The sequence below is a fragment of the Myxine glutinosa genome, chromosome 10 (genome assembly GCF_964187855.1).
Source record: "Myxine glutinosa chromosome 10, kmMyxGlut1.1, whole genome shotgun sequence".
NCBI classification, from domain to species: domain Eukaryota; kingdom Metazoa; phylum Chordata; class Myxini; order Myxiniformes; family Myxinidae; genus Myxine; species Myxine glutinosa.
This window is the reverse complement of record NC_136270.1, coordinates 64,266,804-64,293,726: the sequence shown is the minus strand read 5'-3', so window position 1 is coordinate 64,293,726 and position 26,923 is coordinate 64,266,804. Positions and strand designations below refer to the sequence as shown.

The 26,923-nt window shown below is 45.8% G+C and overlaps 1 protein-coding gene across 2 annotated transcripts in view; it reads left to right on the top strand.

Moving 5' to 3' along the window:
• TECPR1 (tectonin beta-propeller repeat containing 1) overlaps positions 1–26,923 on the top strand; it is an 83,607-nt gene that overhangs the window by 8,384 nt on the left and 48,300 nt on the right. For both annotated transcript variants that reach the window (XM_068126843.2, XM_068126844.2), the window contains exons 2-4: positions 7,448–7,716; positions 9,744–9,926; positions 26,184–26,306. In XM_068126843.2, the coding sequence (XP_067982944.2) occupies positions 7,471–7,716; positions 9,744–9,926; positions 26,184–26,306 (552 nt within the window). In that variant the 5' untranslated portion in view covers positions 7,448–7,470. The remainder of the gene's footprint in view (positions 1–7,447; positions 7,717–9,743; positions 9,927–26,183; positions 26,307–26,923) is intronic.

Below are 26,923 nucleotides of genomic sequence, written 5' to 3'. Positions count from 1 at the left end.
GAGTTTATTGATGATTATTGAGGGTGAACCATAGAGGAGGCTGTTGCAGTAGTCCAGACGGGAGGTGATGAAGGCGTGGATGAGGGTTTCTGCAGCCATGGAGGAGAGGGATGGACGGAGACGGGCGATGTTTTTCAGGTGAACGAAGGCTGTCTTTGTGATTTGTTTAGTGTATTTTTCGAAGGAGAGGGTTTGGTCAAAGATGATGCCAAGATTCCGGATGTGGGGGGAGGTGGATACTGGGAAACCGTCAATGTTGAGGGCGACGTTATGGGTGGATTTGGTGAGCGTTTTTGGGCCAATGATGATTATTTCAGATTTATCATAGTTAAGTTTGAGGAAGTTGATTTGAAGCCAGGATTTTATTTCAGTGATGCAGTTTGTCAGGATAGAGTGGGTGGCGGTGGAGATTGACTTGGTGGAGATGAAAAGCTGGATGTCATCGGCGAAGCAGTGGAATTGGAGACCATGACGGCGGATTAAGTGACTAAGGGGGGACAGGTACAGGATGAAGAGAAGGGGGCCGAGAACTGAACCTTGGGGGACACCTTGGGGGAGGGGCGCAGTGGGGGATTTGCAGTTATTGATGGAGATGAACTGGCGTCTGTCAGAGAGGTAAGATTTGATCCAAGAGAGGGCAGTGCCGGTAATGTTAAAGGTGGTTTCAAGTCGGGTGAGGAGGATGGTGTGATTGATGGTGTCAAAGGCGGCGCTGAGGTCGAGGAGGATGAGAATGTTGAGGTTGCCGGCGTCAGAGGAGAGGAGAAGGTCGTTGGTGATTTTGAGGAGAGCAGTTTCAGCACTGTGGTTGGAGCGGAATCCGGATTGGAATGTTTCATACAGGTTATTGGCAGAGAGGTGATGTTTGAGTTGAGTGGCTACAGCACGTTCCAAAACTTTTGACAGAAAGGGTAGGTTGGAGATGGGTCTGAAGTTATTTAGGGTGTCAGGGTTGAGTCCAGGTTTTTTCAGAATGGGGGTAACAGCAGCAATTTTGAGGGATGGTGGGACGATGCCTGTAGACAAGGAGGAGTTTAATGTTGCAGTGATAAGTGGAGAGAGAGCAGGAAGGGAGGCCTTGACAAAGCTGGAGGGGATGGGGTCCAGAGTGCAGGTGGCAGTTTTCATTCCTATGAGGAGTTCAGAGAGGTCAGTTGGGGAGAACGGAGACAGGGGTTGGCAGGATAAGGGGGGGCAGGTGCTTTGAGGGGGAGCAGGTGCGGTGGTGGTTAAGCTGTTGTAGATGTTGTCAATTTTGATTTGGAAGAATGAAAGGAAGGAGTTGCAGTTGTCTACTGTGAATGACTGGGTGGTGGTGTCCAGGGGGCTGAGGAGTTTGTTTATTGTAGAGAAGAGTGCTTTTGGGTTTCCGGAGCCAGAGTGGATAATTTGAGAGTAGTAGGCGGAGCGGGCACGGGAGAGGGCATCTTTGTCGTGCTGCAGGTGGTCCTTGTAGGTTTGGGAGTGAATTGTGAGACCTGTTTTATTGCGGAGTCTTTCAAGTTGGCGAGCACGAGTTTTCATCAGGCGGAGTTCAGGGGTAAACCAGGGAGCAGAATGGGTGAAAGAAACTGTTTTGGTTTTTATCGGCACAAGCTGGTCGAGGCAGAAGGAGAGAGTGTGGTTGTAGTAGTCAGTGAGGTCAGAAGGGGTGTGGAGGTCAACGAAGGGAGAAGTGGATATTTTTTCAGAGAGGGTGGATGAGAATGAGGTAGGTGAAAGAGAGTTTCGCTTTCGGAAGTTGATAATGCGATAATGCCTTGGTGCTGGGGTGGGGATGTTGATGGTCATAGTGATGGCTAAGTGGTCAGAGAGGGTGAGGTCGGAGCTAGAGAGATGGTGCAAAATTAGTCCAGTAGAGCAGACAAGGTCGAGAATGTGACCACGGTTATGGGTAGGAAAGTTGACATGTTGAGTGAGGTTAAAGCAGGTGAGTAAATCAGTGAAGTCATTGGTTATTGTGGAGTCAGTGGAGTCCATGTGGATATTGAAATCACCGAGGAGGAGGATTGAGGGGGAGAAGGAACAGAGCTGGGTCAGAAAGTAAGAGAAGTCAGACAGGAATGATGGGTGTGGTTTGGGAGGGCGGTAGACGACTGCCATGACTGACTGTGTGACCAGAGAGTTTAAAAGCCAGGTGTTCAAATGATGGAGTAGATGAGATGGAGATGAGGCTGGTCTTGATGTCCTGTCGTTGAATTACGGCAATTCCACCACCTCGGCCCTCCGAGCGTGGTTTATTGATGTATGAATATCCATTGGGTGGAGTGAGGTTGAGTGAGAAGTAGTCCAGAGGTTGTTGCCAGGTTTCAGTGAGACAGAGAAAGTCCAGTTTATTGTCCAGAATGTAGTCGTTCAGGATGTGGCTTTTGTTGTTGAGGGACCGGGTATTAAACAGTGAGCTTCATGTTGCTTTGTACGGTGGGGATGAACTCAGGTGATTTTGGCCAGGGTTTGCAGACAGGAGGCGCGATCGTGTGCATTGCTGTGATGACGTAGTCGATGAGTGGGAGTGCGCTGAGCTGACCAGAGTACGGGAATGGAGTGACCTGTTTGTAAGTAAACAAACTTGCGACCGGAGCCTCTATGAATGTAGCTGGGTCGTTGCAGGAGTCCGTGGTATTTAATTGCAGAGATGCATGATGGGGTGGAGTGAGTGTTGAGCAGAAGAAGCCTTGCGGCGGAGTACCTTAGAGCCATGCCGGGCAGGAGCGAAGGGGACGAGGACGAGGCCAAGACGATTCATTAATGAAAGACGAACATTGATAACAAATTGGGTTTGTTGTGATTTTCAAGTTGGAGATCCGTTTAAGAACGATGGAGGAGGGGTGGAATGAATGAGAATTTAGAGCATGTAGTGAGGAAGAATTATGAGAGATTGAATTTTTTTTTGAAGTGGAATGACTTGAAGAGGAAATTGAAAAGAGCCTTTTAAATAGGAAGAAAAACAGCATGTTATAATATACCACTGAATAAAACACTGCAGGGGCAAGTATAAACATATTTAAACAGAACCGTGAAGAACAATCTTTTATTCACAAAACACCAATGGGGAGAGGGCCTAGAGCAGGGTTTTTTTTTTTTAACCTTTTTTGAGTCATGGACCCCTTTGAGAATCTGGTGAAAGCTACGGACCCCTCCCCAGAAAAATGCACATAAGCACATAAACACAAAATTTTGCATACAATGAATAAATTTTATTGCATAGGAAAATTTTTTCCTTCACATACCGTCATAATCCGAATAAAAAAACAATCTTTACAAAGAATATATCTCACTTTTTTCATGCAAACATCAATGACCATTCCCTGAATAAAATGAAATATATCCAAATTGTGCAAATTAAACAAAAAAATTAACTTCAATTCTGCTCCAAAGTACATTTCAGTGAGAAGGCTGTTGTTGTTTGGCTTCAATAAGAAGATGAAATTTGGGAGTGGTCTTTAACAAGGCAACACGCATGTCATGTTTGACATCCAATCGATTTCTACTTTTCGTTTTGATGGTAACAAGTGCTGAAAATCCTGACTCGCAAAGATATGTGGTTGCAAACAGAATCAGAGCTCCCACAGCTCGCTTAATTATGGAGTGGCACTGGGTGGCGGTCGTGCAAACGACGATACCAAACTGTAAACACGAGGTCTAGCGGCCAGCGCAATAAATCTGGGGCAGGGTATATTTTCTTCAATTTCTATCGACGGGAACTATTCTAGAAGTCACAACTTGAGGACGATGACGACTGTATGTTACCTGACTGTACACTCAGTATCATCCCATTTCAACCTACCTTACAGATCTTCTCGTCTTCAGTAAGCAAGAATATGTACATAACATCCTGTACATAGACAAAAAATAAAACTTTTAATAAAAAGCTAGCAAAAAAAATTTAAAATAATTTTTTTGCGCCTGGTTCACGGGCCCCCTGAAGCCCATCCACGGACCCCAAAGGGGTCCATGGACCACAGGTTAAGAACCCCTGGCCTCGAGGGACAACCACGAGTCATGTGAACAGGGCAAAAGGTGGAAGGCAAGGAGGTAATGGAGGCGGGGCGAGACAGCGCATGTGGACAGAAGCACATGATGAGACAACAGCACACGTGGAGAAAGCACACATAGCACACAATGAAAAAATGTTTTTTTCTTTTCTTTTTTTTTCTTTTTGGGGGGGGGGGGGGGGGATTTAAAATGTTAGACAAAGTAAATGTTCGGGGGAGAAGGGAAAAATCTAAGAACCAAGCAAAACCGCGAAGTAAGGAACTTAAGTGAACAAACTTCGATGGGGGAAGCCTCAGGTGACAAGGCCTTGTCAAACCTCGACTCTGATTCTGCAACTGGACCAGACGGCATCAGCCCACAGGTCCTAAAATCCTGCTCTGCCGCTCTTTCACACCTTCTCTCTGTTCTCTTCACCCTCTCTTTTGCTCAATGCCATTTGCCATCAGTTTGTAAATCAGCAAACATTACCGCTTTGCACAAGAAAGGTGCAAAAACAGATCCTTGCAACTACAGACCAATTAGCCTGCTTCCAATAATCAGCAAGGTCATGGAATCGATCATCACTTCTGACATCAAATCCTTCCTCTTCTCCAATGGCTTGATCTCGGATCATCAATTTGGATTCAGACCAGGTCATTCTACTCTGGACATGTTGCTTCTGCTGTCTCAACAATGGATGGAGGCCCTCGATGCTAAACAGGAAATCAGAGCTATCTTCCTTGACATATCTTGTGCCTTCGATACGGTCTGGCACCCCACCCTGCTCATCAAACTCTCCTCGTATGGTATCCATGGAAACTTCCACGCATGGCTTGCAAGACTTCCTTTCTGGTCGCAGTCAATGTGTGGCCCTGAATGGAATTTTATCTTCTCCCCTTCCTGTTCAGGCTGGAGTTCCTCAAGGCAGTGCTCTGGGCCTTGTGCTTTTTCTGGTCTTCATTAATGATCTCTCCGACTCTCTGGAAAATACTCTCTATCTCTTTTCTGATGACTCCACTCTCTGCCGCTCAATATCCCAACCATCAGATCGGCAGGCAGCAGCCTCTTCACTCTCTGCAGAACTGGACAAAATTACAAACTGGTCAAACAAGTGGAACATGTCTTTCAATCCTGACAAATCTCACACTCTCATTTTGTCTCTTCGAAAAGACTGCCTGGATAACCCTCCCATCTACTTTCTGAACAATCCTCTTGAAGAAGTTCTGTCACTCAAGCTTTTTGGTCTCACTATCTGCCATGATCTTTCCTGGGATCACATTTCCAAGCTGGCCTCCAAAGCGAGTCGCCGACTGGGCATCCTCCATCGTGCTAAGTCGTTTCTGGGCACTTCTGAGCTCCTCACCACATACAAAGCTTTCATCCGCAGCTCAATGGAATACTTCTCTCCCCTCTGGGCTGGTGCTCCTGCCTCACACCTACCTGGGTTTCATGCAGTTGAAACCAAAGCTTTCAGAATCATTGGAATCTCCCATGATGAAGCTAACTCTGAGGGCCTTTCACTCTCTCACTGCAGGCAGGTTGGTGGTCTTTCTGTCTTCTACTGACTCCTCTCCGGCCTTGCTCCCCCAGCTCTATCTGTGCTCTGTCCCCAAAATATTCCTGCAGGACGCACAACATCTGCCAGCAACCCTCTTCTGGTGAAACTGCCAAAATCAAGACTCTCTGCTCACCTTCACTCCTTCATTCCTCTTTACTCTCGCCTCTGGAACAAACTTCCACACTCTCCTCAATCCCTCTCCTCCCTCCGGGTCTTTAAAACAGCTGTTCACCACCATCTCATGTCTTCGCCCATCCAAAACCTTTAACTTTTCTACCCCCTTTAAAACACCCCAAATCCGCATATTTCAATCCCCAACTTCTTTCCTGAAATTCCTAGAAGTGAAATTCCTAGTAGTGTTCATTTGCTTTTATACCGTGTTCTCCTCCCTCCTTCCCAGTCCTCCCCCTTCCACAGATCTTCCGACGTCCTTGTTCTCTACTGTTGTTGTGCTTGTGTGCTTCCCTCCCCCCCCCACCCCTACCCCCCCTTGTCTCCCGCTCCCTTCATTGTATGTTTTATGTGTCTGTGCTTGTTTTCATGTTCAATGTGTTAGCTTTTACACGAGCCTCGATTCTGTGTCAAAAAAGAAAATAAAAAAAAGAGGTCGATACTGCCCTTTGTTTGCAGAAACTGGCAGCTCAAACAAATGAAAGTGTTACAATCTACCAGAAGTTGTCTGTTAATGCATATATTTGTACAACCGTGGGTTGGGATAACATTGAGGGACTGGAAAAACTCTCAGTGGAGGAGGAACTTCCTATTTCCGGAATGTTGTTTTTACAGTCTGTAAAATTTTGGTTGGAAGATTTTGTGATATCTTCCATTGTTGTTCATGATAACCTTGACTCCTTTAATAAAATATTGTTTTATGCTCCTTAAAAGTTTTCTTAAGTTTTACGATACCTCAAGCCATATATTAATCTATTTGGCATTTCTCATGAACAAATTAGGTGTTTTTTTTGTTTGTTTTTTTTACATTTAACATTTTTTTTTTCATTTTCCATTTCAAAATTTTAATTTAATTAATACCAGTGAAGATATTCTTCTTTTGCTTCCCAAATTTGTGAATGTAAACATTATCTAACATTAATTTAGTCAATGAACCCCCCACCCCAATCCCTCTTCCATCCATATTTCCAGGTTTTCCTCCTTGGAGTTTCCTTCTGTATCCGTGTTGGCTCCTCTATGCATCCTCTTCTACCCCCATTGCTCCTCACACCCTTTGTTTGCCCCAGTCTCCCTCTATATTGGCCTTCTACTCTGCTGCTGGTGTCCCCCACTCTCTCTCTACTACCGTATTCCTTTTGTGTCCTGTTACTTGAATTCTCCTGATCTGTTTAGCACTCCCTGTTTCGCCCTCCTGATCCGTTCAGTGTACTAGCTCTTCCACGAGCTTCGATTGTATATACAAAAAAGCAAAAAGCTACCAATTTGCAAAGGCTGTCATATACAGACCATCTGTACACTAGAAACTTTGTAGAGGTCAAATAATGCACTGAACCCTCACAACTACCCATCTGGTCATCCCTGACACAAGCATGTTGGACACATCGGCATTGAGGAAGAGGACTCCATCAGGGGTCGAGGACTGCATGTCCATTTGGGACTCAGTACCTTTTAAACACTATGAAGAAGATTTCTCACACAGGCAGGTGTACCCTTAAAGTCATCGTGCCACAGGTATTCGATTGATTGATATATAATTAAGTCATGTCGTAAGTTTTAATGTGCAATTAAATTGTTTTGATTTAACAAAACGATAGTCTCAGTTCAGCGATTTGTGACTTGGTTGAAAAACATATTATTAAGGTTACGGTGGAGGTTAGATTCCTGTCGTGAATCGGAATGTGCGAGCCGGCATTACTGGAACCCTTGCCATATTTTTCATTCATTGCGTCTGTTTTGTTACAGGCAGGTCGTGTCACGTGTAGCTCATGGCAAGTAATGAGCTATGGATGGTGGATAGTTATGGCTGCGCCTACTCACTCAGCACCCATTCTAGATCCACCGCAGGGTGGCAACTGCGAGACAATTATGCTGGAACTGGCAACCTGCAGTTGAAACGACTCTCCGCGGGACAAGGCAGTGTCTGGGGTGTTGGATACGATCATCAAGTCTACATTTTCGTTCATTCCAGTGATATTCCCATTAGAAATATTGAGGAAACCTATGAAAACCAGGTATGCAAATTGTTTAATGATGCCTTTACTTTAGGTTCAATGAGCGCATTCCTCATTGCAAACATTTGTAACCAAGGCCCTTTCTCCACGAGCAAGTTCACACCATGCTTGCTTGGTACCTTCAGAGTTTCTGCTTATCTGAGCCTTGCAGGAATCAGGTGGAGACTTTGACAATTTAGCCCTTTAAAGGCCATGTGACGCATTATAGTTTTAAAACTCATATATTACAATTAAACTATACCAAAACAAATTTGTGTTGTACAAACTTTAATCATTGTTTTGCATTCACAAGCTTAGGCTCGTGGAGGAGCTAGAACATAGAACCGATCTGGACGCAACAGAACAAGACGAACAGCAGAAGATGGGGGGGGGAGGAGGAAACACACAACAGTGGGGTTGAAGGATAAAATGGAGAGAGGCTTCAAAGATAAGGGATGCAAGGAAGAATGAATACCAGTGGAGGACACAGAGGGTGGACAATATGGATGAAGAAGCAAGCTCTCAGGAAGGAAAACAAGAAAGCTGGAAAGAGCTGGACATGGGGAGTTACGAACAAAGACCCATTCTTCATAAAACGTTGCTGATTTTTATTTTTATCTTTTCTACATGACAATTATCATCGTTTACTGTAAATATAACAGCAACATCCATCATTGTCCTTTGAATAAGCTCTCAGGTGACTTGTGAGACCAAATCTGGCACAGCAGATGTGGTCGCATGTGTTGCTGATGAGGGCCTACCTACCTGTGAAATTGAGTGCCTTTGAAGATGTTATTCTGCTTGTTCGCTCTGTCGAATTCTCCTCTATCGAACCCTGCGATATCAATATTGAGGCATGGTTCTTCCCTTATAATCCCTGGTCATTTTTGTCTTCCATCGTTTGAGGCCTATCGAGGATTTTGATCACCCGTTGCCCTTGTGCCATATTTAGGTTCACCATTAAATATGTTTATAGGTGGCCTGAACAACAGCCGTCACGAAACACAAAAATGGTGATGTGATATTGGTTAAAGGGATTGAGTCCTGTTGACCAGAGAGACAGTTTGTATCCAACTCACCTGAACAACTTGTGGTGAATTGTGATCTTCCATCCCTCCGGCACATTCTATGTTCTATGCTTGCTCTTCCCCTCATGACTTGATGCCTCCCCTCGCCCCTCGATCATCAAAGAAAGACTTTTTGATCCTAAAGTAAATTTGATCTCGCAAACTGTCCCTGGTGTTGGGCTAGCGGCTAGGGTGCCGGCTTAGGATCCTAGGATCCTGGGTTCGAATCCCGGTCAATCGCTGAATTAACGCCAGGGGGGTTGACTCAGCCTGTCATCCTTCCGAGGTCGGCAAATTGAGTACCAGTTGACTGGTAATTCCCTGTTTGTCGTTAAAGGCGGCAAAAAGGGTTGGCGTCAGGAAGGGCATCCGGCCGTAAAACATTGCTTCAAAAAGGGGACCGAAAAACAACAATAACCACAGTTCCCGAAAAAGGCCAACCCCCGCTTGCGGGGAAAAATGGCCTCTAAAGGTGGCTTTTTTATTATTTTTTTTTAACGTGATGCAGTGTGATGACAATACTTGCACTATTGGGTGCAGCAAAATGAATGACTCAATGGATGTCACATGGGAACGTTCTGTCCCAGAGGAGTAACAATAACATGCTTATGGGTGAACGATTAAAAAATTGCCATAGTTTGATAAATTGATAATAATTGATAACTAACTATTAAATTAATATTATTAAATTAAATATTAAATTAATATTATTAATATTATTATTAAATTAATATTATTAAATTAAATAATTGATAACTCTTGATAATTCGGTGCTTGTTCTCCGAGTTGTAGTTGGTGCTGTACATGTGTGTAATTTGATAAGCCTGAGATGCAGAAAGTTACACAATAATGGCACTTGTTTAAACACAATACCTACACTATGGCATTTTTCTCTGTCAGAATATAGAGTATGATTATTTTAATTTGATGTGAAATGCAAGCTGTAATTTCCACTTGTTCATTCCTATGTGTGGAGTGTAGCGCTGGAACCCAAAGAATGGATTCTGTGCAAGGCTGCTACCCAGTGATCGCTGGGCATGGAGTTCGAAGAACGGGCTAAAGTTGCGTCAAATTCCAGAAATCAAGCTTCCTTCCGTCCACTGGGCATGGGAATACGACTGGCACATTGACTCGACGATCGACGGCGAATACGCTGGCACAGAGGTAATTTTCAGTGTTGGTTTCTGAGGTTTAACTGTCACTCAATTTTGGAGCATATACTCTGAAGCTATACCTTCATTGATCTATCATATATCTTGATCTTGATCTTTATATACCTTGATCTATTTCCATATTTATAAATACTAGCAGATTACCTGCCGAACAGGCGATCTTGTCCAAACTGTGCAACACATTCTTTTGACACATACCTTTATTGGGTGGTGTACAGGTAACTGACAGCTGCATCAATCACACCCAAAAATAAAAACAATAACCCGGGTTACATGCATGAAGCAAAAACATGCCTACTACTTGTAATTCAAAACACAGGACAGGAATACTGAACTTTAAAGGGTGTGAACTTGTAATACCCTCTCCCATCTGGAGGCGGCGCTCCACGATATAATTATTTACATAGAAAATTTGCGTTCCCTATCCTCCTTTCCCTCTCCCCCTCCCCTCCCCACCACCTCAGCCCCTCAGCTTCCCCTCCCCCCTCCCCCCGAAGACCATCGGCAAATATAAAAACACATGCACTAATTGGGGACATGCTGATCCTGTGTAGAAATTTTGCATGTAATCGGCCCAGAACTGTAGGAGGAGTAGCATGACGCACACACATACCGGTCCATGAATAATTATAGTAAGGATACCGTACTCGGCATTTTTACCCAGCACGTTGCTTATGGATTTTCACCCTATCATTTACCTGAGGATATCTTCCATCTGCTTGGAAGTCAGATAACATCATCTTCATCAGCCAACTTTTTCTTCTTAAGGGCTACAATTATTTCTACGTTCTCGCGCATTTGGCCAGGGGAGGTTTGGCTCAAGCCTTTCACGAACCGGCTGGCCAAGCCTGACATACAACAATGGTTAGGGCAGGAATATGTAATTTGGCCAGGATTCTGGCAATATTTTGCCTACTCTTCGCTTAGGGCTCTGTGGGATCTTTAACGTCCATCAACGAACGCAGGCAGATGGGACTCCCAGTTGTCCATCTGAAGGACGGAACACATTGATGAATCACCGTGCCTGTGAAACACCAGGCTAGACAGCTTAGAGGCGAGTGTACGTACTTCGAGGCCACCCTGACAGCCCCATTTCACCATGGATTGGTACTGTCCTTTGGTATACAGATCACCTTAACATTGTCTTCTTCCTTTGGACTGATTTCAGCAACCATTGCACTGTACCAGCTGGATGAGATAGCCCTTGGTGTAGGCCAATTGCTTCGTGAAAATGTTCCTTTACACAAAATCAGTAAATTAATGTTATAAGGCTTCGGTAGAGTAAAGGTCAGAGCATCTACTCCGTTTCTGGGAGGTCTTTGTGAACGCCGTCCGAGTTATAACAACAGTCCGAATTAAAATGGTATGTGCTGCTTCCTTGTTTGACGCTCAGCATTTAGAAAGAGTGCACACATTGATGCCTCGCGTACATGTGAATTACCCAGATGGCAGTTTATAGCTGGGCTGAGATTCAAACCCAGGTGAGACAGTTTAGAGTCGAGCATGCATACCTCTACGCTATCCTACGACTGATCTTCATCAGCCATCCTTGCAGTACTTACATATAGCGGTAGAAAAAGGAAATCGCGTCCACTTCGCTACGAAGCTCATTTTGTTGGCTTTGGTTTGAACCTCCACTTAAAATGAGTGAAATTAAACATTTTGAAAATTTCGAATTATTCTCACTCAGATTTCATCATCACCGTAATGGTGTTTAACCCTTAAAAAAAGAAAAAGATTTGTAATACCTGATACCACCTGTATCACTATACGATACGATGGTACGGTGGCACTATACGTGGCACTATATGATAAACATTTGCATAGATATAATTGGGGTCGTCCCCCTACCTTCAACCCCCTCTCCCAGATATGCTACCCTGATAGAAACCATACTTGGGCAACATACTTGAAACCTTACTTGAAACCATACTTGGTTACCCTTGGGCAACATATTGTTACAGACGTGGCTTGGATGTTATTTACCGAGCGGTTTTATGGTATGACCACGTCTGCACAAGTTACCCGATTGTGCCCGAACGTTGACTAGTCGCGCGATGCTGGCTCAATAAGAAAAAGAAGACACCCGGCTGGATTACAATAACACAATACGACACCAATGTTTCAATTCTCAAGACCTCCGGAGGAGATTATATTCGTACGGAAAGGTCAGATTACAGGGGCTAGAGGTATAATCACAGAAAGACAGGCACTTAGACACACTCTTATATTAACCCCGGACAGACGACAGACAAACGGGACAACGGCTGACTCACACGGGGGTTGATGGCAGGAAAGCGGGTATCGATGGCTCCAGGTCCTCCTGGGCTCGGGGCAGGGTACAGTACGGTCCGGTCCGGTCCAAAGATGCGGGGAGGTATCGTCGCGCTGGGGGTGGCGGTGGCTTCTCTCTCCAAGCTGAGGCGCATCTGACGTCACATCCGGCGCGGGGCCGCGTATATCCGGCGGGGAGTGACACGCCCTCGGCTCGTTAGCTCCGCCCCAGATGGAATCGGCACGTTGCTTCTCATTGGGTGCGTGGGGGGGTTACTGGCTCCGCCCCTGACGAGGAGCTGACAGCCAGCCCCTTCGGGGTAACGCCGTGGAGCGCATGGTCATGGCGGGTAACCGAGCCGGTGTGAGGACGCACACTCCCCGCCCCTCTGTTGTTGTAGTCGTAGTTGTAGTTGTAATTGTTGTTGTAGTTGTTGTTATTGTTGTTGTTTGGGGAAGAAGATGGGAGGAGGTATGGGAAAGGTCCCAAACTCACTACTGATGCCATATAATCACATTCTGGTGCAACGAAGAGTCATAATTAATGGAGACGAGGCCTTAACTGACATAGACTAAGAATAACTAGGAAGATGTCCGAAAGTTGTCTACGTGTGGTGCGGTGGACCTGGGCACGACATTTAATGGGGGAATAAGGGGAAGGTCGGCTCTACTGATTGTTATTTACATGCAATGGGACTAGGGAATGGGGGATTGGGGAAAGTTGGGGAGTATTGGAGAAAATAGGGGAATATTTACAAGCGGATATGGAGGCCAAATTCCATATTCGCAACATTGCACCCTTCTCTACCCTCGGGGCGTCCCGACCCGATAAATTGTTACCTACTTTAGTGTGGCACGCAATGTAGTTCCCTCTACTATTAACTCTACCCTGAGTGCGACAGTTTTACAGATATTCACAAATGAGTAAATATGTCCCCCTGCGACGTTGCACCCTTCTCCTCACAGAAACACACCCACAGGATAACCGAATCCGGAAAGAATCCTCAAACTAAACATACAGCCGGTAGGGAGCATTATTTACAAGACTACGCTGCTATTTACACTACGATCCAGGACCTGTTTTTGGAGGAACACATGCAGATGTTATGCATAGAGAGAGCGCGCTTGCCAACATCGATACACCAACCCACGAGTGCTCTGTGGCCGACGGCCTTTAATAACGTGCAGAGCACCCTTCCCGAGCATCAACAGCACCACCCCACCACCAATCGGTGCAGTCACCATTGTTCATTGGAATAAAAATAAATTCGACAACCCCTAACCCTGCAGGTGTCTCTTGCTCTTCGTGTGGCCTTCAGTGGTGTTAATTAACAGTGGTTCACCTTTATGGCATAGGTGCCACGTTGACCCATAGGTCCATCCCCGGGTGGTGCTTGGCCGCAAACGAACTGCGGTCCATTGTGGGTGGCCACAAACATTGCGGTCCATATGGTGTATCGATCCCGGCAGCAAACAGCGAAAGTGCAGGCCCACAACTGCGCAGCCAGCACCTCTCTCTCCTCTCTCTACCCCAAAGCCAGATCCTCGGAGGTGGGAGACAAAAGAAGCAGACAAGTGAGTAAGGTGGTAAGGGCGCAAAAGTGCACGCAATGTAAGGTGATGCACACTGGGGGCACATGGGAACCAGGTGAGACAGGTACGTTCCTATCGTACGCCCCCCCCCCCCCCCACCAGGTAACCTACATGGCCCCTCCCTTACCCCTTACTGTATCCACAAAACACAACACTACCCATAAACATCTACTTTACAAATCAACAAACATCCCTACTGTCTTCCCCGTTCCTCCCATAAACCAAATTCGTCTTCTCTCCCTCCTAACCAATCAAATTTGCCATTTTCAACTCTCATCAAAATTTGCCATCTCCAACTCAACATCAAAATTTGCCATCACCAATTCATCATCAGTCCCTCCTAGGGAGGGAGAGATGGAATCACCCCAATGTCTCATCCACGTCGTGATGCGTCTCACAAATCCAACAGCAATTCTCATTTCTGCAACACAAACAAAGAAAACACAGGTGTGGAGTCATCATCATCACCACAGGTAAGTGGCTGCGTATGGTGCGACAGGTTCATTAATCCTAACTATTTCCTAAATGACTTTAACAACTTTACACTACCCGGGGTCTCTCTCCGGCCAAACCATTGGCCCTCTTACACTATGGGTTCTAAAAACCAATTCCCATTGGCCAAACTGTGGTGCTTTTCAATTTGGGGTCTCACTCCCCCGATTCATCTCCCGGTGCCCTCGCACAATTTCTGGGCTGCGGCGTGTACCTCTCCCAGTGGGTCTACCCACCTGCACACCTCCACCACTGCGGTTGCCTCCGAGCTTACCTGCTCCTTACCCTAACCTAACTACCTGGGGAAGGCCCTCTGGCACTCTCCCCACTCGGTGCCCTCTCTGGCACTGGGCTACCCGGGTCCATCCTCCGGATCCTCGGGCCCCATCCACAACTCTACCGGCTCCCAGAGCCCACCTGCGGCCTCACCTGGCCGACATCCTCACAGTGGTGGAGTGCCCAACCAACTACACACACTAACAGGCTACACGCCCAGCCATTTCCACAACACTAATGCACCCATCCACAACACCATTCTGCAACCGCACCACAGATGCCAATATCCAACCACAATTTACCTGTAGCCTCTACCTAACACTTACACTACCCGCCCCGGGTACTCGTGAAAGGGGTCCACTCTTCCCCCATCCACACCTTCGCACCATGCACACCACTCCGTACCACTTACTCCAACTCTCTCCACACACCTGTATTTGCACACCTGTGCTCTCACACCTGGTGCCACCTGCACCCTTCTCTCCCCAAGCGCATTCGCGCTGATCCACACACTCACTACTCACACACTGCTCCACACACCTGTCCAGTTGCACACCTGTGCAATCACACCTGTTCAATCCTCACACACACGCGGCATCATCTCAGCTAACTACTCCCTTCTGAAACTTGCGCTTCCCAGTCGTCCCTTTAAACTATTGCGCTCCCTCGTCATTATCATCCATACTAATCTACCTGCGTCCCTACTACAGGTATCAGTCACTAACTAAACTTAACGTTACCTAAGGTCATCTTCTCTAGATCCCTATCAATATAACCTAACCCACCCGGGCTAGTTTTCACTGCCATACACCCCATAAACTATTGCTCCTTTGCCCCCCACATGGGAAGGATGGTGGATTTGCCATCCCACCACATCGGGGGTCTTTCACTATCAATTTTGCTCGTCCAAATCCAACAATCAAAAATTTTCCATTTAGTGCCAATTCTATTCACTTTTCTAAATTTTGTATCAAATCACTACTATCACTATCACCATCACCCGTCTACTTATTAGGTACTCTCGGTGCGCCAATTCACATCTACAGCCCGGCTTCGTACAGCCAAGCCATGAATGCGAATTCTTTTGTGCTGGCGGCTGGATGCGTCCCGCATTCGGGGCAGGGGCGGGGGCTTACCCGGCCCGAGATCCCACGCACCACCTCGGCGTGGAGCCATCCAATGTCCAGATCTCGACCTGCCGGCACGTCTCAACAAAACGCGGTCGCCATAACGACCCTTCCTATCGGGCTGCCAGCTCCGCCTAGTGGAGCCTGGACGCGGCCGTTCAAAGCGAGGCCCGGCACGCACCGAGGGCCTGCTTCGGCTAAAAGTCGCTCTAACCTCTAACCCGTGTAACGTCGATGCTTCACCTGGACGCTTACACCCCGCAGCCCGTTCCTTGCTCACACGTCCAGCTGTGCCCATGCTCCTCGTACCCTTCCTTACACACCCAGGTACACCCATTCCACTCACAGCCTTGGTCACACACCTGACCACCGAACACTTTGGCACACATTCGTTGCTCGCACACCTCACCAATACACCGCTTCGCGCCCCCTCCTCGGTCACCTCCTCTGTGACAATCACAGGTGTGCCCTCATTCGCACACCCAACCATGTGCCTCACCACCAACTCCAGCGTGCATTCCCACTCACGCTCTACCATTCCAGGTGTGCATCCTTCCATCCCAGGTGTACATCCTCGCTCACCTGTCACAACCAACTCACTCTCCTTGTCACTCTCACTACTCTCACCTCCATTCTTGACAGCGCACTCACCCTTACTCTTGACAGCGCACTCTTTCCTCATGCACCTGTCCGTCACACACCTTTCTCGCGCACACTCTCCCGTTACACCCTCTGTAACACTCACCACAAGTGGACACTCTTCCTTACTTCTGACAGCGCACTCTTTCCTCATGCACCTGTCCGTCACACACCTTTCTCGCGCATACTCTTGCGCACACTCTCCCGTCACACCCTCTGTAACACTCACCACACCGCGCTTCCACGTGCTTCCTCGCACACGCGCTACGACCGACTCACTCTCGCCAGCACACTCACTCCTCGGCGTGCACTTTTTCCTCACACACCCCAGAGTCGGACTTTCTCGCACACCTCCTCTTTCGCACACCAGACCTGTCACACACTTCACCAACGGCCTCTCACGAACACCCGGGTCTATCTCGACCCCCAAGCCTCTTAAATCACCTGGCGCATCATACGCACGACCATATTGGTCACCACTTACACCGGGTCCTCTTCCTCTTCGCTTCTCCTCCATCACCTGCGAATCCCTCATCCGGTTAACGAGCACATCACGATCCAAACACAGACTTTGGACCAATTCTTTTATCTCCTCTTTTATCTCTTTCTTATCCCCTCTCCGTCGCTTCTTAATTTCGCTCATCCCTTCTTCCACTTCTTCTAATTTGTGCTTCACCTCTTTTATTCCCCGGTACGTCTCCTCAAGCTCATCCTCTAAGGCTACCTTGACCGTTTCCAAGTGCGTCCTCACCTGCCGGTCCTTCGTCTCCATTACCTCTATCACCTCGTCCAACCTCGTTGTCAGTCCCTCACGTACCATCTGACATTCCCTCTTTGTCGCTATCAGGTCGTTTTTTATGTCGTTTTGTGTCGCTTTTAAACCTCCTAATACCGCAGTGTTCCTTTGAACCTGCTCCACTAACTCCGTCTGTCCCACCGTCAGCTGCTCCACCTCCTGCGTCAGGTCCTCTATGCCCCCTTGCAATTTTACAGTCCCCTTTCTCACCTCCTTCTCCATGTGCTCCTTACAGTGCCTCACCTCCTCGCGCACTCCTCCGACCTCCTCACTCACTCCTCTTCTGATCTCCTCTCCCATCACTTGCATCTCCTGCCCAGATGCCACCCTCATCTGCTCCATTTCCTCCCTGTGAGCATCCAGTTTGGCTTCTACCCCCATTCTGACCCCCTCTATCTGCTGCCCCATTTGGTTAACTTCCCTTTCCGCTTGGTCCCTCATGTCCCTCAATTTGCCTTCCATACTGTTTTCTAACCCCTCTAACCCTTTTTGCATCCCTTCCATTTGATTCTCTTGAGCGGCCATTCTATTTTCTACCCCCATTAACCCATTTTTCACTTCTTTTATCCCGTTGTCTAACCCCTCAAAATTATTGTCTAACTTCCCAAATTTCTTGTCTAACTCCTCAAAATTATTGTCTAACTTCTCAATTTTCTTGTCTAACTCCTCAAAATTATTGTCTAACTTCTCAATTTTCTTGTCTAACTCCTCAAAATTATTGTCTAACTTCTCACCGGTACCCCTCGCTTCGTCCCTCATTACCCCCATTTGGTTTCCCATTACCCCCATTTGGTTTTCCAATCGCTCACTATTCTTTTCCATAAGGGCCGTCATTTGTATAAAAAAAAGTTCCAATCTTCCCAGCGGCGCTACTTCGGTCGCGGGCACGGTGACCAGCGAGGCGCCTTTTTGCGCACCTGAAGCATCGTGCGCGAGAGCGCCATTTTGTGCACCTGCTACCCCAGCTGTTTCGCTCTCCTCATGTCCCTCATGTCCCTCAATTTGGTCCTGGACCGACCCTGCCTCACTCTCCCCTACCGGACCCCAGCCGTCTTGACCCGCCATAGCGCGACTTTCAAAATTCGGTTTTTTATTTTATTTTCGTAAAACAAATTCAAATTTCGCCGTTATAATTTCGCGCGGGAAACGCGCTCCGAATCGATTCTACTTGTTACCAATTTGGGCCTAATAAATTTAGTCCCGGGTTCGAATTCCACTCCTCGACACCAATTGTTACAGACGTGGCTTGGATGTTATTTACCGAGCGGTTTTATGGTATGACCACGTCTGCACAAGTTACCCGATTGTGCCCGAACGTTGACTAGTCGCGCGATGCTGGCTCAATAAGAAAAAGAAGACACCCGGCTGGATTACAATAACACAATACGACACCAATGTTTCAATTCTCAAGACCTCCGGAGGAGATTATATTCGTACGGAAAGGTCAGATTACAGGGGCTAGAGGTATAATCACAGAAAGACAGGCACTTAGACACACTCTTATATTAACCCCGGACAGACGACAGACAAACGGGACAACGGCTGACTCACACGGGGGTTGATGGCAGGAAAGCGGGTATCGATGGCTCCAGGTCCTCCTGGGCTCGGGGCAGGGTACAGTACGGTCCGGTCCGGTCCAAAGATGCGGGGAGGTATCGTCGCGCTGGGGGTGGCGGTGGCTTCTCTCTCCAAGCTGAGGCGCATCTGACGTCACATCCGGCGCGGGGCCGCGTATATCCGGCGGGGAGTGACACGCCCTCGGCTCGTTAGCTCCGCCCCAGATGGAATCGGCACGTTGCTTCTCATTGGGTGCGTGGGGGGGTTACTGGCTCCGCCCCTGACGAGGAGCTGACAGCCAGCCCCTTCGGGGTAACGCCGTGGAGCGCATGGTCATGGCGGGTAACCGAGCCGGTGTGAGGACGCACACTCCCCGCCCCTCTGTTGTTGTAGTCGTAGTTGTAGTTGTAATTGTTGTTGTAATTGTTGTTGTAGTTGTTGTTATTGTTGTTGTTTGGTGAAGAAGATGGGAGGAGGTATGGGAAAGGTCCCAAACTCACTACTGATGCCATATAATCACATTCTGGTGCAACGAAGAGTCATAATTAATGGAGACGAGGCCTTAACTGACATAGACTAAGAATAACTAGGAAGATGTCCGAAAGTTGTCTACGTGTGGTGCGGTGGACCTGGGCACGACATTTAATGGGGGAATAAGGGGAAGGTCGGCTCTACTGATTGTTATTTACATGCAATGGGACTAGGGAATGGGGGATTGGGGAAAGTTGGGGAGTATTGGAGAAAATAGGGGAATATTTACAAGCGGATATGGAGGCCAAATTCCATATTCGCAACAATATGATATTTGGTTGGATTTGGTTTGGATTTTTTTTTTAAGCATATATAGACAAATAAACAAAAACAAATAAAATATACAAATGCACATTCATAGTATAGATTATGTTATTTTGCAATTGAAAGATTTGCATTAATTTTGTGATTGAAAATTTGATAATTCAACGTGTTGTTTTGAACCCATATTACATGTGGTTATATAATTAGAAGTGGAGTACAGCATTTGCTGAAGCTAAATAACTAAGTTGATAGAGCGATGATCAAGCAAGAAAGCAAGTAAGCAAGTAAACTCTCACTTATATATACTACTTGGAGGGGGAGAGGGATCAGAGGGGATAAATGCGGGGCGTGGGGGGTGGGGGAGGGAGTGGGGTCAAGTCGAGTGAGACTTTTCACTCTGGTGTGAAAGGCTGTATGAGCATCACGTGCATTCTTCCCCTAGAGGGAAGAGTGGAATTGACCCGTTTCAGGATGGCAGTCCGCTTACCACAGAAAATAGGAACAAAATAGTTGGTGTGCGGTAGAGTAGGCCTCGATTTTTGGGGTGTAGCCTTGTACTTGGTGAAACAGTTCGTACATCCTTGAGTTGCTGAGTATGGTTGGAGGACTGAAAGCAATGGGAGCTAAACCTGAGTAGAGGTGGTGAAAATCAGACAGGTCATGCACCTGTCTGTAATGTGAGAACAATGGGCCTCGTCCTTCGGCCTCATTGCAAGAGACCTCTCTAATGTTGAGTGTTAGAGTCTATAGAATCCAGGACAGACAGATGTGATTGTGGGGTGCCAACCTATAGGGAAGAGCAGTATTCCAGTGAGCTACAGACAAAGACCTTACTGGATGTAAATAATTACCCTACGCTCGCGAAGCGAAAAGCAGGGTTAGGCATTCGGTTGCGTACGTGTGGCGTACGTGCGTACGTGTCTGCATTTTTAAAATTCATTTTCTCGGTAACCGTTGGTCCGATTGACACAAAATCTTGCCATAGTAGTGCCTCCACCTGTATAATTTTTTAAAATTCATAATTATGACGCCACAGGTTAGGTGGTACGGACGCCATCTTGGAAAAACGTTACACCTCTATATCTCCCAAACCGCTCAATGGAAAAAGTTGAAGCAAGGCTCATTGTCAAGTACTTCAATAAGATATGTTAATGATTATGTCATCAGTACCTTAATTATGACATCTTAATTCGACAAGTGCAATGCTTGATTCGATCAGTATGAATTTTTTTTTCTCTGCAATTCTTGGTCCGATTGACACGAAATGTTGACCATAGGAGCGCCTCCTCCTGTAGAATATTTTAATCATAATGATGACGTCATATGCCACGTGTTACAGGCATCATCTTGGAAAAACTTCGCACCTCCATATCTCTGAAACCACTCCATGGAAAAAAATTGAGACCTGGCTCATTGTCAAGTACTCCCCATGGGGAATAAGAATTGTCAATGATGATGTCATTGGTGCCTTCGTTATGACGTCATAATTCGACAATTATAACGCTTGATCTGATCAGTATGAAAAAAAATAAATCCCCTGCAACTGTTGGTGTGATGGACAGGAAATTTTCAGCAGAGCAGCGCTGCCTCCTGTAGAATATTTTAATGATAATTATGACATCATATGTCACATGGTACAGGCGCCATCTTGGAAAAACCGAAAAACGTTGCACCTGTATATTTCCAAAACCGCTCCATGGAAAAAGTTGAAATGTGGCTCATAGTGAAGAACTCCGCATGGGGAATAAGTGTTGTTAACGATGACGTCATTGGTGCCATAATTATAACGTCATAATTCGACAGGGACAATGCTTCTTCTGATTAGTTTTAAATTTATTGAGCGTGATCTACACAACAATTATATTAGAGAATATAAATTTATGATGTCATCGCTCGCATGGTCTGGCAGCCATATTGGATCAAATTTTTAAAATGCTCAAAAACAGAAGAGTTGGCTCGCACCAGGTTGACTGCGCAGGGTAAGACAGTATTCTACGACTACCATCTAGTTGTGATTTGTTTTTAAGTAATGACTCGGAACAAAGGAGGATGAACTGTCTCCGGCTGGATTTGGAGGCCAGTTTTGCTATACAGTATACTGTAGGCCCGGGAGAGGTCATGGCTGATTGTGAGGCCAAAAAGTTCAAGAGACTGAACCTCTTCCCATGGATTATTTGACAATAATTTTTTAATATCCCAGAATGTCTATTTTGTGGGCGTTGGTGTTGAGTTTATTTTTGACAAGTGAAACAGTATTGTCAAGTCCGCGGCCGATGAACATCAGCCTTGGACGGATAGCCGGACGGTCAGGAATTGCCGAGGCAAACGGCCAAAATCTTGGCGGTACTTTTTATGGCATGCACGGGACTGAAGGGGCGAGGTGCTTACCTGCACGGAGCTCACTGGGCCTATACTCGAACCCAAAAAACGAATAAACAACACAACAAAAAAAAGCCACAATATTAAATTTAATGAAATTGATGCACGGAATAAAAATGAAAGGTGAGGTAAACTAAATCCTAATTTGAGACGTCTCCACTCAAACACGAAAACAGACAAGAGGAAAGACAATGGAAATAAAATGTTATAAAGCTGGCCGGCACTCAGCTTTGCTCCATCGAGATCGCCGAATGAAGTCGGCAGCCCAAGGCGACCCGAAGCCACTCGTGCGGGAAACGCACAAGATGGCACGAAGTTCCTCTCCGTGTCGCCACGAACGTGAGAATTTCGCTCTTGTCTCCCACCGAAACGTGACACGGCTCCACAGTGGGCTGGAGCCTGGAAATTACCAAAAATGGACTCTTATCAGGCATCAATGGCTCTGAGTGCTTCAGAAACTAGAAAAAAAATCCAGTTTAACAAAAAAAAAAGTAAGTCAAAAGCTCAACTCCAAGAAAAATGGTGAACGTTAGAAGATCGGCAATATTTCAATTTCGCGATAACCTTAGCTCAATGGTTTCGCGGAAACTGTATTTTGCCAATAAATCTGTCAAAGGCTAAGAAAATGACAAAATTATGCCCATTAAACCTAATTCTTTCATACTAAACCATAAATGTACCAAGTTCACTGAATCTAATCAAATATTAGGCTGTACAGCCTTCAAGTGCCAAAAATTTGAGGTTTTCGGTCAAATTTTTTGCCGATTTTTGATTATTTACCCATAAAATCGATGTTTTTTCCACCCAAAATTTGCCGCATATCTGTAAAAATTTCAAAATGCCACAAGCCAGATTTACTCCAGTGTATATTTTCTGAAAATATAGGTCTCAGTGCCTTAGAAAATGCATATATTGTGAAATCTGACTTGTGGCAATTAGAAAAAATGAATTTCACACAAAAGTCAATTTTCGAAAATCTATTGCAAGCCGTTTCCGGGGCGTCTATTTCCATTTTAACATTTTCTTGAATAATTTGAGTTTGAATCAAGTTCTAGGGTTCTAGGGTTCTAGGGTTCTACGCTTCTAACGAGCCCTCAACCACTATCAGGGGATTCTTTTAAGCCAAGATATACCCGAAAATGTGTTTTGAGCCCGAAATGCCCAAATATGGTAATTTGGGCCCAGACCCCTCAAAATCAAAATTTAAAAACAAATTTTTTCTCGTTGTAATAAGCTTAGTAATACGCTTCTAACGAGCCCTCAACCACTATCAGGGGATTATTTTAACCCAAGATATTGAGATATTTCCAATATTTCACCCTCTCAGCCCACTGTGGGCTCCAGCTCCCCCGAAAAACAACACCGTCAATCCACACCACTGGCTCCAACGTTGCAAAGGTTCTCTGAGCTCCGGACAGTTCTCTGCACGAGCGCACCTGAGACAAAGTGACTGCCCGCTACGAAGCCAGCACAAGCGAGAGACTGAGCGATTCTTCCTCTTCTCCTGCTCGAACCTTACCTGTGACGTCACCCCGACCAATTGCCGAGTCCCACTGAATCGCCCCATGGTCGGGCTCGACCAATGATGAACTTCGGGGCATGGCCTTTTTCCTTATTTGATTGGTGGGCGGGGTTAATTGTTTATTTCTATTCCTTGGAGGTGGGGTTTAGGCTGCTCGGGAATGTTCGGGTTTCTGTCAGAAGTTCTGTCGGGTGTTGTTGTTGTTGTTTAATGGTGAGCTTTGCAAGGCTGGCCTTGTGGTAGTAAAAACGTTAGGAAAAAACCACAGGAGGCAATTACATACCAGGGAAACTAATCTTAAACCCTACCTAGTTAACATAACACCACCCCCATGTGGTGACACATAAACGATGTTAAGCTCACAGTTTTTCTACTTAAATACATAGAGATTGGCTTCCTACTCACACATGGGCCATGCTACCCTACACAGTTCTATCTCCACTACAGTATTTCATCACCTACCCCCACAAACGTAATAGTATTATGAGGAATAAAATATTATATTTGGCCTTTGCTCAAAATATCCAGCTCTGACATTGGAAATGTCATTAAACCGGTGCAATTGTCTCTTCCCGTTTCACTTCTGAAAATCGAGTTGCATTGGATATCAAATTCTAAATCGGGTTGTCCCGTTACTCTTCCCATCTGAACAGCTGGCCCATGATGTAGGGAACCAAGGTTCAAATCCAATATACCATATGTGTTTGGTCATTATCTCCCAATGTCCTTGTAATGAATGTAAAAATACATGGATGTCTATTGTTGTCTTTGTCTGTCATGTGGTTGATGAACAAGCTCCTCCATGTTCCTTGGAAAAATGTAAAAATAAATGATGAAAGACCACTATTACCGATAAGGTATCTCTCTGAAACAGAAATTAAAGTCTGTTTCAGAGTGAGACTTCTGAATCTAACCATGATCTTTTCTACCCTCGTTAACACCACCACCTCCAAACCTCTCCCCCTCATTCCAAATTTACAGTTTTTCCATCCTGAGAGATTCCATCCACCCCATTCGTCCTCCCCACACCCATTGTTTGTCCAAGTCTCCCTCTATTTTGTCCTTTAACTCAAGCTGTTAGTGTGCGCCCCCACCTACTGTTCCGTTTGTCCTGTTGCATCCTGATCCGTTCGTTGTTCGAGCTCTTCCCCGAGCCTCGACTTTGTATACAAAAAGGTACTGCATATTTATTTGTACAAACATCTCCCTCCCACCTTACCCCTCCCAAATGATGCATTATATGACGTGTGATGTATTTTCAGAATTAAATACAACTCCAAGTTTTTTTTTCAAAAAAAAAGTTGCGGAACTCCGGATTGGTAACTTGATTAATCCAGCAATCTCACTCATAGATTTCGGGTCGTTTAAGCAATCAATTTTAAGTTTAAGCAATTGCATTTTTGTTTTTGGTCTTTCACAGGCAGCGAACTATGAAGGCACAATACAGCTACTGTTTTAAGCAAAAAAAAAAACATAGGGGCAATGCCCTTGGTGCTCACCTTGTAGAATAAACAGTGTACTACACTAACTGTAGGTATTTTAAACCAATTTCAATGGTTGCTAGAAGACAGGACAGCATGTAGAATCATACGAACATGATCGTAAGACTTTAAACAAACAAAGAAAAAAAATACCTATTTTGGGGGTCAACCCCCCAGTGAGACCCCCTCAGGACTCAATTTTTTTTTTAATGCCTTGAACAAACTTTGGTAAATCACAAATGGTTAAGGTTGTGGCCAATTTTCATCAAAATAGTGTGTGTAGTTTCAGAGAAGAAAGCAAATCCTATTTTGGGGGGTCAAACCTGGACCCACTTTGACCCCCCATAGACCCTCTCAGACTTCGATTTTCTTAATGCTGTGAACAATTTTCGGTACATCATGGGTGATGAAGGTTGTGGTCAAGTTTCATCGAAATAATGTGTGTAGTTTCAGAGAAAAAAGTAAATTCCTATTTTGTGGGGTCAAACCTGGATCTACTTTGACCGCCGGTAGACCCCCTTGGATCCCGATGGTTTTTTTTAATGCCGTGAACAAGCTTTAGTCATAACATAACAAATATAATTTGTGCCAAATTTGGTCACAATCCCATCAGCGGTTTCGGAGAAGAAGTTGCAAGTGTTTACGGACGGACGGACTGACGCACGGACGGACGGACGGACTGATGGACTGACGGACTGACAACCCGCCAATGCATGAGCTAAAATACATAAGCGTCACATGAGCTAAAAATGAATGCACCACCAACTATTATAGCTGTCCATTGGTCAAGGCACTGGTCTGAGGTTGCGACTACCGAATGGTCTTTGTGTGGGGTATTGGTGTGCCAGGTGATAGCTAAACTTCCAAAGGGGAGGAAAGCATCACGTGACTGCAGTTGGTGAGACCCGACATCGTTTTCGTCATCACGTCACGTGATTTTCAAGGGTAGATAACACTGGTCACGCGATACCAGAATGAACACAACTCGGTCGAAACGTCGGAGCCATCGTTTTTCTTTAGTTAGGCATTTCAACATTATTAAGAAATGTCAGGGTTAGGAGGATAGTTGGGTGTAGTGTGACTGAGGAAGATTGTGTTGGAGAATACGCGGAAGTCATCGAGACAGGTGACAAGGTTTTGGGAGAAAAATGGGAGCGTAGTGAAGAGGAATTAAAGAAATACTAATGAAAACATTACTAAAATATTTCTCTGTGTACGAATAACACGATAATCTTTACTCGTACCAGAAGCTCCACCAGGCCTTCCTTGTTCGTGGGTTTGTTTTTATTTCACAATCACTTTGTCATTCTTGTTCTAGGGTTGGACTTATGCTGTGGATTTTCCTGCTGTCTACACCCCCGGCAAGCGTTGGAATTCTTGCGTTCGCCGTCGTCGCTGGATCTGCCATCGATGCTATGCGTCTTGTGATCGTTGGGCCCAGGTGTGATCATAACAATTGTCCCCATTGGGGGAGTGGGGTCACATATAGAGGGTTTAGGTAGCACCTTTACCTAAGTTTTCACCTATGTATTACGTACGCAAAAATGGCTCAAAATTTAAAAACTCCCACCTTCCCTGCTCCCATTCTCCTTTACACCATTTATTTTGTCCATTGGTTGGTATTTCTGCCATCTCCCCACTCAGGGAGCACTCTGAATGGATAAAAAAAAAAAAACCCACCTTTAGAGGCCATTTTTCCCCGCAAGCGGGGGTTGGCCTTTTTCGGGGACCGTGGTTGTTGTTGTTTTTCGGTCCCCTTTTTGAAGCAATGTTTTACGGCCGGATGCCCTTCCTGACGCCAACCCTTTTTGCCGCCTTTAACGACAAACAGGGAATTACCAGTGAACTGGTACTCAATTAGCCGACCTCGGAAGGATGACAGGCTGAGTCAACCCCCCTGGCGTTAATTCAGCGATCGACCGGGATTCGAACCCAGGATCCGAGGATCCTAAGCCGGCACCCGAGCCGCTAGCCCAACACTAGGGAATTATGTTAGTTAGTTAATTAGTTAGTTAGTTAATTAGTTAATTAGTTAGTTAATTAGTTAGCCCATTCCCA